The sequence below is a fragment of the Crocodylus porosus genome, unplaced genomic scaffold (assembly GCF_001723895.1).
Source record: "Crocodylus porosus isolate Cpor-Errol unplaced genomic scaffold, CroPor_comp1, whole genome shotgun sequence".
Taxonomy (NCBI): domain Eukaryota; kingdom Metazoa; phylum Chordata; order Crocodylia; family Crocodylidae; genus Crocodylus; species Crocodylus porosus.
The window spans coordinates 127,752,285-127,765,306 of NW_017728906.1; the positions used below are offsets into that span (position 1 = coordinate 127,752,285).

Here is a 13,022-nt window from a genome sequence, read left to right on the forward strand (position 1 = left end):
CAAGGTGTATGTCCAGTCTCCTTTTGAAGATCTCCAGGGTAGGTGCCTGCACCACCCCCACTGGGAGTCTATTCCAGAGTCTGGTCACACAAACAGTGAAGAAGTTTTTCCTTATATCCAGTCTGAAACCCTGTAGGAGTTTATGACCATTGCTCCTGGTTTTCCCCAGGGGTGCTTTGGTGAATAGTTGTTCACCTAGCCCCTGATGCTCTCCCCGATGTATTTGTAAGCTGCCACCAAGTCCCCCTGAAATCTTCTCTTTTCTAGGCTGAACGGTCCCATATGACACTGAATAATTTTGTGTCCTCTGCAAATTTATCCACCTTGGTATTGACCCCCCTTCCAAAGTAATTTATGAACATAATAACAGCACCAGTCCCAGCACAGATTCCTGGCATACTCCATAGTTTATGTTCTTCCATTCTGAAAACTGACCATTTATACCCATACGTGGTTTAATATCCTTAAGTCAGTTTCTGATCCACAAACAGACCTTTCCTTTAATCCCATCAAAACCCAATTTCAATCAGCATTCGACTTGTCGGGTCCTTGTGACAAGGCTGAGCAAAAGTAAATTGGAGCAAGCAATGGTAAAAACATTATCCTTTCCCCAGTAAAAGTGAGTTTGCTTCTGTCACAGACAGAATTTTCTCACCCCAGCTGGGGGCCTATTTCAAAGCTTGCTCAGTCAAGTGAAAATCTGACCTGGGTATATTTAGCTTCAGCAAAATTTGAAGAAACTTATGTATGTGTTTGAAGTATCATATCTTTAGCCTGCCTTCAACTGAAGGTGATTAAAGTCTTACCATCTGTTGCTTTAAAATACTAAAATTAACCATTTTAGGGAAATATAATACGTGGCTATTTTGTACAGAAAAAAACTAGATATGCACGTGTTTTGATTGATGCCTGCACAATTTTGGTAGTCAATATTTCTGAAACAAAGCCACTAATGTAAGTGAGTCTTCATTACAACATCAGCGGTTTACACATACCAAGTTTATCTAAAAACTTTACTGTTCTTGTCCCATATTTACTGTTTTTTTCCAAACTAGATTTTTCTGTACTGTGTCTACAAGATAAAATATAAACAAGCTTAGGCTTGATCATTAACTCTAGAGCCTTTTTTTAAAAAGTTAACTGAATTATAGTGGCATCAGGATCTATAAATCAGTGCCTACTTTTTCTGAGCTGGCAGGGTAATGACTATTAACATTGGAACCCCTCATTATAGTGAAGCTGAGTGCATGTTAAGAGGATCAGGATCAGACAATTAAGGTGGAGAGCAGTTCAACTAGTTTAACATACAGTGACTTTTGAGAAAAGAAGGTTAGCTAGAGATACTTTAATTTGACATACAGATTTGTAGAAGCCATTTGGAGTTACAGATTTTCTATAAATTTATATCTAGCATTATTATTCTACCAAGCTTTTAAAGAGGAGTAATAAGATTACATTAAATAAACACCAATTAAAAGTATATCTAAGGAAGCAAATCTTCAGTTGTGTTAAATAAAAGCAAAAAGAACTTGAGTAGCTGCTTTAAAGAGCTTTGTTTTAAAAAAGTAAGCTAAAGCTTCTTACTTAAAAGACCATCCAAAACCAAACAGATCCTAGGCATAAAGTAAATAGGTATGAAAAATAACAGACAAGTTTTTTTCAGGAACTAAGTCAGTGATTCTCAATCAGTATGATGGGCACCCTGGGGTGCTGTAAGGTCATTTGAAGGAGAAAGTAGGAGGAGGGAAGTAAGGTGTAAGGAGATAAGCAGGTAAGGGCAATCCCAGGCTCTTCCTGCCTAGCTGCTCCCCTAACTCTTCCCCCCTCTGCAAGAGTGCCTTTTAATACATAAATTAGATTTTGAAATGGAGTGTTGCTCAAGTTCACAAAAGTTATGCAAGAGTACCTCAAGCCTAAGAGGGGTGCCTAAAAAAGGTTAAGATCTGTTAAATTAGATGGAAGACCAGGAAGTTTCTTGGACTGCATGAATAGAACTGTTAGATAAATTTACCATCAGTCCCAAGACAAAAAAAAAATTTCAGATCAGCTAAGACACTTGTGTTGTACTTTAGTTCTTGTCACCTTGACCATGGGACTGGTGGGGTAGGATAAAATAAATCAGTAGATCGCAAGGGACTTCATCATAAATACCAAGGAGTGTGGGGTGTGGAAGGTTGTTTTTGTATTAAAAGAAAGCACCATTTTTTCAGAGACAGATCCAGCCCTCCTGGGAGGTAGGAAAGAACCCCCCCCAAATGTTTATGCCTATATTTCAGTACTTTTACAAAGAAAGTAAGGATCCCCAACCCTTACAACTAAGCCATATAAACATAAAGGCTAAACAGTACCAAAGACAACAAAAGTATTTTTATTTTGTTTACAACTCCAAATATTAAGAGAAAAACAGCATTATTAGAATCTACAAAACCAAGTGGATAGACGAAACAAAAACTGGACTCTGAGTAGCAAATTCATGTATTAAGTTAAATAATTATTTAAGCAGCTAAATAAAGTAAAACTTTTTTTCCTTTTTCTTCATGTGGTATAAGTAGCTAAAGAACTCTAAAACCCCCTTCTCCTCTCTCCAACAAAAACTCTTAAAGTAACATTACTTGTCTTTTCATTTTCTACTCAGCTGCATAGAAAGGGTAATGTACTGCTGGATTCCTTATATCAGTACAACCCTAGCTCCTCCTCTTTTAGGAGTTGCCTCTACCATTATTAAAGAAAGCAATACAGAGCCTACTGGGCATGCTCTTTAGAAGTAAGCTTCCTTAAAAAAGGAGCTAGTCTTTCATTTTTCTTCATGTCTCAGATAAAAGCTTATGCTATATTTCAGTCTGTAACCAGATACAGGAGACAAACTTTCCCAGAAGTAAGTTTTTACCCACTGCTTCTTTTTGGGGTGCTATATCTAAGTATATTGCTTATGAAACTAAGAGTAATAATATTAAAACTTAATAAAACTCTCTTTTTTGTTAGTTGTTCTAAATGAGCAAATACTTAATATGAAACATTTTGTTGGTAAATCAACAAAGCTGTTCTTTGGAATTGTCTTATCCTTTATTATCTACAGGTGTTAAGAATCAAAAAACCTCACTATCAATCACTGTTTTCCCACTTATGTGTAGTACTCCTTTTTTCTTTTTTACCTTGTAAATAAAGATCTCAGGTCCAGCAACAAGTCCCAACCTAGCCCAGCCCATACTTTGTTAGCTTTAAAATTATTGTTTTTAAAAATAGAATAAATGTAAGTTAAAAGCATATGTCTGTTTTAATTTTTGGAATTTCAGACTGTTGTAAATCTTCCCATATTACTCTAAAAAAGGCACATGAAGTTAGCAAACTAGCTGACTTTCAGGAATATCCTTGTTGTAAATTAATCTTATAAATGCAAGAGAGATTTCCTGTCTGTCTGATTTTGAGTATTTCAAACTACTAAGAAGTTCTAAGAGTCCGAAACATACACTCTTCTCTAAACTTCTGCTTAGTTGCCTCCATGTTTCCCACTTCCGTTCAGCTTCTCTGCATTTTTTTTTTTTTTGGTGATACTCCTGGTTTTTGTTTTGTTTGCTCTATTTTGGCAGTTGTTTCCAGGTTCTGTCTCTTCCCTTCTCTTGTTCATCACAATGAACTTTCCAGGACCCTCTTCAGAAGGAAGCTGCTTTCTTTACAGCCTCCTCCTGCAGCCTTCCAATGCATTGCAGACTTATCTTGAATGCTGTATGTACAGCTTCTTCCGGACTCCAGCAGCTGTCTCACTGCAGCTGTGTGGCAGAGAGAACTCTGGACCACTGTCTCTGTTTAGTGGTTCCATTTCACTCCCAAATCCCAAAACGGCATGTAAGCAAACGGCATTTGCTTGGCAATGCTTCAGAATAAAGAGGTGCTGTTCTAATAAGGGAGTGAGGCATGAGGAACCTATTTCTCAGTATAAAGATGTGATAGAATGAAGGATTACAATCCTGACACTTCACAAGAACACCTGTGCCTCAGTCATAAGACTGGTTATTCCTTATAACTTTCTCTGTCTTCATTTGTTTCTCTATCCTGTTTATTCCTTTGCAGCCTCCTATTTTTCCTCATGCTAGTAAGTTTATTGCTTTCTTTAGACAGGAAAGCTATAGAGTAAATAAATGATTTGGAATAGCTGTTCTAGTCTAATATGGATACTATTACAGACTAAGTCACTTTTGTTCTAGAATAATGTCTGTGCTTTATTAGCAAAAGAACTGTTTTGGGAAAAGAATCATGCTTGCTCTGGAATAGTGTCCAAACACAAAGCTCTTCTAGAATAGCTTTTGTACTATTCCAGTCAGTGGCCCCATTGGGAAAAGGCCTCTACATAGAATAAGTAGCCTAGGAACAATTACCCTCTGTGAATTACTTGGTTGAGCAACTTCAAAAATGCCAAAAGCGTGGGAGGGGTATTTGTAGGAAAACAAAGGGTATGTATGTAGAAGTCCACACCATTTTTAGTCTTTTTCCTTTACAGGCAGCCTTGTTGCTTAGTTGCTGCTGCTACTTGGATGACTTGAACACTGTATGCTGATGCATGTAATGCAGCTTGAACCTGTGATAGTAGTTAAACTTGGTTTAGGAACCTGCAAAGCTGGAAAAAAGCAGTAAAGACTACAAATGGGTTCAGGTGCTCATTACTTTGACCAGGGTGTCTTAGGATGCTTGTTCCTTTTTCAAATAGTGCTACAAGGGTTTAAAGCACTTCACAAAAGTGAGTGGATATTTATTCTCCTTTTAGGTTACTGTTTTCCCCTCTCTTCCTGCCCTTTCCACCCCCCTGCCTTTTTCCTTGTGCAGTTTTTAGTTTACCTGTAGTCTGGGAATTGGCAGCAGGGTTGGAAATAAAATAAGGTTGCCTTAGCTCTCAAGTTCCTACCGCTGGTCCCACAAGGGAACTAGAGCTTGAATTAGGTTAGAAAATACACTCTTTAATAATTTAATGCAGCTAAAACCTTTTAAGGCTGAGCAGTCTACTGTCATCTCAGATCTCAAGAACACGTAATTGGTGGTTTCATTAAAGCTGGGTTTTTAAATAAGGTGTATGTTCCATGTAATTGGAACTAAATAGGGAAGCTTGAGAACAATACACGTCATTTCATAAAATGCATTTGTGCCCCAAGCCATGGCATCTGAAAAAGTTTAATACCATGATATGGGTGTGTTGATAAAGGCTTCACATTGCAGGCCTCTGGGGTAAGCAGACAGCAGGGATTTGTTGTATATTTATATCCACTTAATTAGGAATCTTAGGATTCTTTGCTAGTGAGTTAAATCTCAAGTTATCATCTCAAGTCAGTTGTGCTGGGAGAGGAAAAATCTCTGGACTTTCTTTTACAGTAGTTAATAAAATGTATGTAAAGGCACATCTGTCACAGGACATCTTAGACTAATGGCATATAGTTAAGTACATAGTTAGCATGCTCTTCATGGTATCACTTTTCATATGATGCAACTTTCATCTCATGAAATCTTGCAAGTGCAGTTTTGAAAGTCTGTCCAAGACTAGTTCTGCTATGATCAAAGTATCCTCTTAACACTTCTATTGCAATAGGCCACAATTGAAACATAGGCTGCATTGTGATATGTTCTGTACAAACACAAATGGAGATGTGATGCTTTCTTAGCCTGCAATCTCTTCAGGAAAGCATCACAAGTGACAAACAGAAATGATTAATAAGGGGGACAATGGAATTGCTCATTTGCTCTTTTATTTTAGAAGCATAGGTATCCATAATACCCAATAATAGGCAAACTGACTATAGGCAGTGCAATAGAATTGGATCTCCAGAAGGGGTCTGAAGGATGAGAGGGTAATGGGACACATGATTTTGGTGCAGGCAGTGGATTGTATATATGAAGAGTAGCTTGGAGGAATGCAAATATGCATTTATTATGATAAAATGTCAATCAGAATTAAAAAGCTGGCCTCTTTGGTCAAACAAAAAAAGTGGGGTGTGTTGGTGGAGAATATGATAAAAGAAGACTGGAGAAGCCTGAAGGACTTTGAGTGTGAGAATGTGGGGTGCCTATACATGTGCATTGAGGCTGCTCTGATGCACTGTAACTGCAGCGCATCGGAGCAGACTCGATTTATAGAGTCTGCTGGATCGTGATATTTTTTTTTTTTACCGCACTCCAGCAGATGCTGGTGTCACATATCAGAATCCCTGGGCTGAAAAACAGTGGTGGGGGTGCTTTAACTGAAGCTCATTTGCGCTTCAGTTAAAGCACCCCTGCTGTCATTTTTCAGCATGGAGACCCTGATACATGTGACATTCTGGGTGCTTTAATTAGAGCGGCTCTCAGAGCATGCATGTAAATACCCATGAAGCCTGAACTTAACCTTGTAAAACACAGGAAACAAGTCAAGGAAAAGGTATGGTCAACGGGACGGTCAAAATGTTGGCATCTGTGTTGCAATTGTATTGGAGAGAGTTGATGCTGTCAGGGCTGTAGAGGGAGGAGTTTTAGAGTAGGGAAAGATTAAAGTGTAATGAGGACTGTATACGAGTCTGAGCAGAATGTAATGGAGGAATCACAGACATACTTTGCTATGGATCTCAAAGTAAGAAATAAAGAGATTATGACTTTCATGTTAAAATGGATAATGCTTGAGCTGTGGGAAAGTAATTTGTAAAATGATTGTATTTACAATGGAGCATTGATAGCTACATGTTAGGTAGGCCTGTGGTTTTCCAACAAAAAAAGTTGATATGTAAATGCCAAGCTTGTATTATGTTCCAGTGTCTTTGCTTTTTAAAAATCTAGTCACTGCTTCCATTTTGCAGTGGTTTCAATGGGGATTTGTAAGCAATATGTCTGCAAATTGTTCTGGACTTGCACCATGACTTGTTTGAACTCACTCATTACGTCCAAGAAGCGTGGTCATAAGAATGGCCCATATGCCAAGTCATTGTTTAAATGGCCTATTGCCCAGTGGCTTTAAAGCATAGCTGGATAAAAATGTTATGACTGCCAACTAAAATGATAAAGGTGGTGCAGTAAGCACTTTTGAGTTTTTAAAGTACATGAAGTCTGCGAGCCTCTTGCGCAGGTGTATAGAATAGCTTGCAGGTGTAATCCTTGCAGGTGCAATCCTTTGTTTTTAATAGCTTTTAAGTAGAGAGTCTACTATAGTTAGTTCTTTTGGAAGCTAATGTATAAGGCAAAGGGATTAAGAAGTTATTCAGTTTAATGTTAGATCTGAGGAATTGGTATAAAGAAGCCATAAACCATTTAACATATTTGGCAAGGCATTTTATTTTCATAAACTATTTCTATGAAATATTTACCTACCTATTTTACTTATAGTTCTCATTTTATTCCCTTCATGTCATCAATGGCCAACTGTCTAACAAGTGATCCTCTCACTTTTTATTAGAATCCAAATTCTTAATTATTTGGAACCTGGTGCTTTATATCAAGAGACTCGGAACTAGCGCCAGCTTATTTTGTACAAAGTCTCTTTCTTCCAGTAGTTCTTGTGGCTGTACAGTTTAAGCCTGAGAGTAGTTGTGAAGAAAGAGTCTGTCCTCTGACGTGGAGGTGGACTTACTGGAAAAGGTGGCTAATACCTCTTAGAACACTTTGCCAAAAGAGCAGGAGTTTTTTGCTTGTGAATCATTGAGCAGTATCACTGTAAGAAGAAAGAAAATGGCTTTGGATTTTTGTGGCAAAATCTCCTACGCAGAAACAATGACTGAACTAGAAACTCTTTTCTGTCCTTTCAAAAAAAAAAAAAAAGGCGCAGTTCCATTTCGCAGCAGGTTAAATAACAAGGACTGTGTAATGACCTTAATCTGCGTTTAGAGTTCTTCTCACTTACGATAAATGAAATGCCATGCAGATAGGATTGGTGGGGTTTTTTATTTATTTTTTTTCCAGATTCTTGTTTGAAATGGAGTGCGACTAATATGGCACATAATTCTGCAAAGGAGGTATAGGCACAGTATGTAGTTACTTGAATGGCATCTTCATTGATTTAAATCTTGTTCTATTAATAATTCATGCCAATACCCAGCTTTTCTTTCACTGGAAAATGCCTGCAGAAACCACTTATTCTGCAAATCCTTCCAGCTTATTAATGCAACTAGAACCATTAAATCCAATGGGACTATCAACTTGAATAATGAAGAGGCAGTTCAGCAGAGAAACCTTACATCTCTTCTACTCAGGCTTTTATGTGGGAGATCCTATAAAATATCTATACTGTTGTAATTAATTAGTTGTTGACTGGATGGAAATAGAAGGCAAATTATGTGTTTTGAAAGTAATTTTCAAATGATCCCATGTCTCTGGCACTTATTTCTGTTTTCTTTCAGTTCAGGTTGGCATTTAAATACTATGGCATTGGTTTTTCTGTAACTGTTCCTGTTTTATTTAAATAGGTGTAAACTGGATTCCCAGTTCAAGTGCCAGAACTGCCTTGTTAGTGATTTAACATAAAACAATTCGGGCATAAGCTATCAAATTTGCTTCAGGGAAGGTTGTCATCTGACTTACAGCATCAATTTTCTTTTCTATCAAAATATTCCATTGTGGCTCTGAAACTAGAATCTAAAGAATCATTTTGTGGAATCTCATGGAGCACATAAACTGTGACCAGTGGTCACAGTCCTGTACTAGGGCAGGACTATGGGACTGGATCCACATATCATTAGTCTTTCAAAAGTCTTGCTGAATAGTATTACGTTAATTTAATGGTGACTTTGTCTTTTTTAAAAGATACCACAGCTCTTCAGCAAATGTGAAGGCACATATCCAGCAATGTATTCAAAGAAGGAGGGGTGCGAATGTGGGGTGTGCTTATGCACCTTCTTTTGCTTGCTGCTTGTCTAAGCTATTTCCCTTGTGTGGTAAGAGCAAAAAGCAAAATGGTAAGGTACTGTAAATCATAGGACCAACATCCTGCTTTGATTTTTGTGTGTATGTGTTTGGTGGTTTTCTTTTTTTTCCTGCCCCCACCCCCTGCACCCCTAAACATTGTTTTTAAGTTTACTCTGAGACTTAAGATGTTTGCAGTGGTAAATATAGCTCCAGTGCTGCAAACGCAAAGTTGTCTGGTAAAGTGGGTAAAGTTTGCTTATTATTATGACAAGACAAAGCACTTGTCTCTGCTAATCAGGTCTGTTGGCATCCATGTTATACTTTTTTAATAGCCTCAGAGGGATGTGATCATTTTCCACTGATAATAAGATTGCTGCAAATATGAAAAATTAATTTTGGGCAGTTAAAGAATTCCCCTTCCCCTTCCCCTACCTCTTGGGAAACTGTTATGCTTTCCTGAAATGTATGAGTCTTGTTACCACCTTTCTTGCTCCCATCTTAGGTTTTTTCCAAAATGTCTTTTTGGTTCACAATTTTTCAGTAATCTGTAAGATGACCCAGTCACCCCTTGAAAACCTCTCCAGTTTCAATCCATTAAAGGTTTCAGTTAGTCTTTCTGCTACAAACTCCCCTTTCCCAAACTTATACTAATTTACACCATCACTTTGAATTCAGTCATTTGTGAACATGCTGCATGCAACACAAGTAGCCTATGGTCTAGATTCTGTCGAATGCTGTCGCACACTTTCTTGAAGTGTCTCTCTGGGCCATATATTTTTCAGTGCACTAATAGAGTGCTGAGACCCAGTTAGCCTAAACTATGTAACATTCCAACTAATTAAATAGCTGGTGGGGGGCAACATGCATCTAGACACTTGGGGAAGTTAAGGGAAGGTTAGATCACGTTAAAAATAGCCACCCAATTTAACTTAATTTGCAGACCCTACACTTGGATCCCTAGTTAAGAGGATCCAAGTGCAAACTGTACAGAAGCTCAAGAAGTTGAAATCAATCTAAAAATGGCCAACCTGATTTAGTTAACCTTGCCTCTGAGGTAGTCTAACCTTTTTAGAGCTGATTTGACAGGATCAGTCTAACTAGACTTTTGAACAGTTCCCAGGGTAGTACTGGGGCTATGAAAGCCTAGCCACTGGCCCCAACCCCAGAGCTGCATTCTTCCTATCCACCGCCGTGTGGACCAGCCCCCCCCCCGGTCCCTCATAGATTCATAGATGTTTGGGTCGGAAGGGACTTCAATAGATCATCAAGTCCAACACCCTTGCACAGGCAGGAAATAGTGCTGGGTTCAGAGGACCCCAGCCAGATGCCTATCTAACCTCTTCTTGAAGACCCCTAGAGTAGGGGAGAGCACCACCTCCCTTTGGAGCCTATTCCAGACCTGGGTCACTCTAACTGTGAAGAAGTTCCTCCTAATGTCCAGTCTAAATCTGCTCTCTGCCAGCTTATGGCCATTATTTCTTGTAACCCCCAAGGGCGCCTTGGTGAATAGAGCCTCACCAGTTCCCTTCTGCGCCCCCATGATGAATTTATAGGCAGCCACGAGGTTGTGCCTCAACCTTCTGTTGTGGAGGCTGAAGAGGTCCAGGTGCCCTAGTCTCTCCTTGTAGGGCTTGGCCTGCAAGCCCTTAATCATACGAGTGTCCCTTCTCTGGACCCTCTCCAGGTTATCCACATCCCTCTTGAAGTGTGGCACCTAAAACTGGATGCAGTACTCCAACTGTGGTCTGGCCACTGCCCAACAGAAGGAAAGTATCTCGTCCTTCATTCTATTTGTCATGCATCTGCTGATGCACATTAAAGTGCCATTAGCTTTGCTGATGACCTTGTCACACTGATGATTTATGTTCATGTTGGAGTCCACTAGGACTTTGCGATCTCTTTCCCGCTTCCATGCTGCCAATCAGGTCATTTCCTAGGCAGTAGGTGTGCTGGATGTTTTTTCTCCCTAGGTGCAGCACTTTGCATTTCTCCTCGTTAAATTGCATTCTGTTGTTTTCTGCCCATTTGTCCAGCCTGTCCAGGTCTGCCTGTAGTTGTTCCCTGCTCTCCGGCATGATACAAAAGTGTGGGGAGAAGTGTACATCTGCAGACTTGGACAGAGTACGCTTTACTCCCTCATCCAAGTCACTGATGAAAACATTGAAGAGTATTGGTCCAAGGACTGAGCCCTGCGGGACCCCACTGCCCACATCCTTCCAGGTCGATACCAACCCATCCACCACCACTCTAGGTATGACCCTCTAGCCAATTTGCCACCCACCGGACTGTATAATCATCCAAGTCACAGCCTCTTAATTTGTCCACCAGTATGGGGTGGGATACCGTATCAAAGGACTTCCTGAAATCTAAACAATATCTACCCCTACTCCTGCGTCCAAGTATTTTGTAACCTGGTCATAAAAAGAGACTAGATTAGTCAGGTATGATCTACCTGCTATGAGCCCATGCTGGTTTCCCCTCAGCAGAATTTCACCCTGCTGGGCTTTCACATATATGATCCTTAATAATCTTTTTCAAAGACTTTTACCAAGGATGGTGGTGAGACTGACTGGCCTGTAGTTGTTTCCCCCCCACCCCCCCAATGTCTGCCAAGCCCTGCCACATCCTGCAAGCTATTGCTGGTACCAGTTTTACTGGTGTTTGCTGATGCCAGGAGCCAAGGAAGTAGGTTGGAGTGGGAGGTGGGGCAGGCAGGATGAGGGGAGTTGGTCTGTCTGAGAGTGGGGGGGGGGTTGGGGAGGCTGGAAAAAAAATCCTTGATCCTGGGGATGAGGAAGAGCATCCCCCAAACCTTCTTGAAGACCCCACTAGTCCCCTGATCCCACCAACCCCCTCAGACCCTGCTTGCCCCCAATCCATCCAGTCCTCCTGGCAAACTTCACTGTCCCCCATGACTTTTCTTTCTTTCCCCCTGCAGAGCCTGTTTGTCCTCTTGATTCTTCCAAATCCCTCCACTAGCCCCTCCCATCCTTACTTACCTTAGATTAGGTGGCCATTTTTAACTTGATCTAACCTCCCCGAATGTGTGTACCTACCCATAGTTTTAAGTATGATGTTTGGGAACTAAATCCATGTACTAAAATATCACAAGATGTGGAAGTCCTGGGAAAGCAGTGAACAGTGAGGTGGTCCACTAGCAAAGCTTATGGGCAAGCACTAGCACTATCCCTAATGAAAAACTGGGAGGGCGAAGGGCAGGAAGGAGAGAAGGCAATGCGACTAAATGCTAAAACAAGTTATTGACCTTCTATGTGTACGAAGATGAGGGGTGAGGTCATCCCCTAGACATTGGAAGTTGTGGACTAAAATAGTGATGGATGACAAATCTCTCTTCCCTTTTCTCTTATTTCCTCTCTCCCAATTCAGTGTTCCTGGCTCACTAGAGTCAATGTTTAAAATGTGAATTGGTCTCAATTGGTTCTTTTTATTAGCCTTTCAGCTACAATAAGAGGAGTGTTAAAGACTTCAGTTTTGGGGAGTCTACTGTTTTTGTTGCTTGTCTCTATAAGCCGCTCAGAGTCTTTCTGGACAGGGTAGGATATACATTCAAGTACTAGTATACATTCAGTGTGTTTATTTGCAAAGCATGTTGCTATTTCAAAAGCAGAGCACGGAACCTTTCACTTGATTTCAGTGGCTTAAATGAACTTTGCTGAAATTCTGAATATTTACATGCATATAAACAGGGTTTGTTTGTTTGTTTGTTTTTTTTTTTTTTTTTTACTGGACTTTTGTTGACTTATTTAAAATTGTTACCAATTTAAGAAGTCTTAACACAGTAACGCTATAACAGCCAAAATGGCTAACTTATTTAGTGCTTTTCAAAGAATTTTCACTATTACAAGTTATAAATCATCAAAGGTATACGTTTCACACTTGTACTTTGCTTTAGTGTGTGTATTTTGACCAATTACCTAGATGTGGTATATCCCTTGTTACTGCTGTTGTAATAGCTTGATACTGCATCTAAGTTCAGGCTCCTTCCTATTTGGGCAGACATTTGTGTGGGGTGTTGAAGGGCCGGAAGGAGAGAGTCTTTGCCTTGAAGAACCTGAAGTCTAAATATTTTTCAATGTAAAATGGGAAACTGATATGAAAGGCGGCAGTAACTTGCCCAAGGTTACCTGAAAGGACAGAGGGAAACTTGGGTGTCA

The 13,022-nt window shown here is 39.8% G+C and overlaps 1 protein-coding gene across 1 annotated transcript in view; it reads left to right on the forward strand.

Moving 5' to 3' along the window:
* Positions 1 to 2,576: 2,576 nt before the first annotated feature.
* TBC1D4 (TBC1 domain family member 4) overlaps positions 2,577 to 13,022 on the forward strand; it is a 133,744-nt gene continuing 123,298 nt past the window's right edge. The window contains exon 1 of the mRNA XM_019529797.1: positions 2,577 to 2,875. Coding sequence (XP_019385342.1) covers positions 2,807 to 2,875 — 69 coding nt within the window. The 5' untranslated portion in view covers positions 2,577 to 2,806. The remainder of the gene's footprint in view (positions 2,876 to 13,022) is intronic.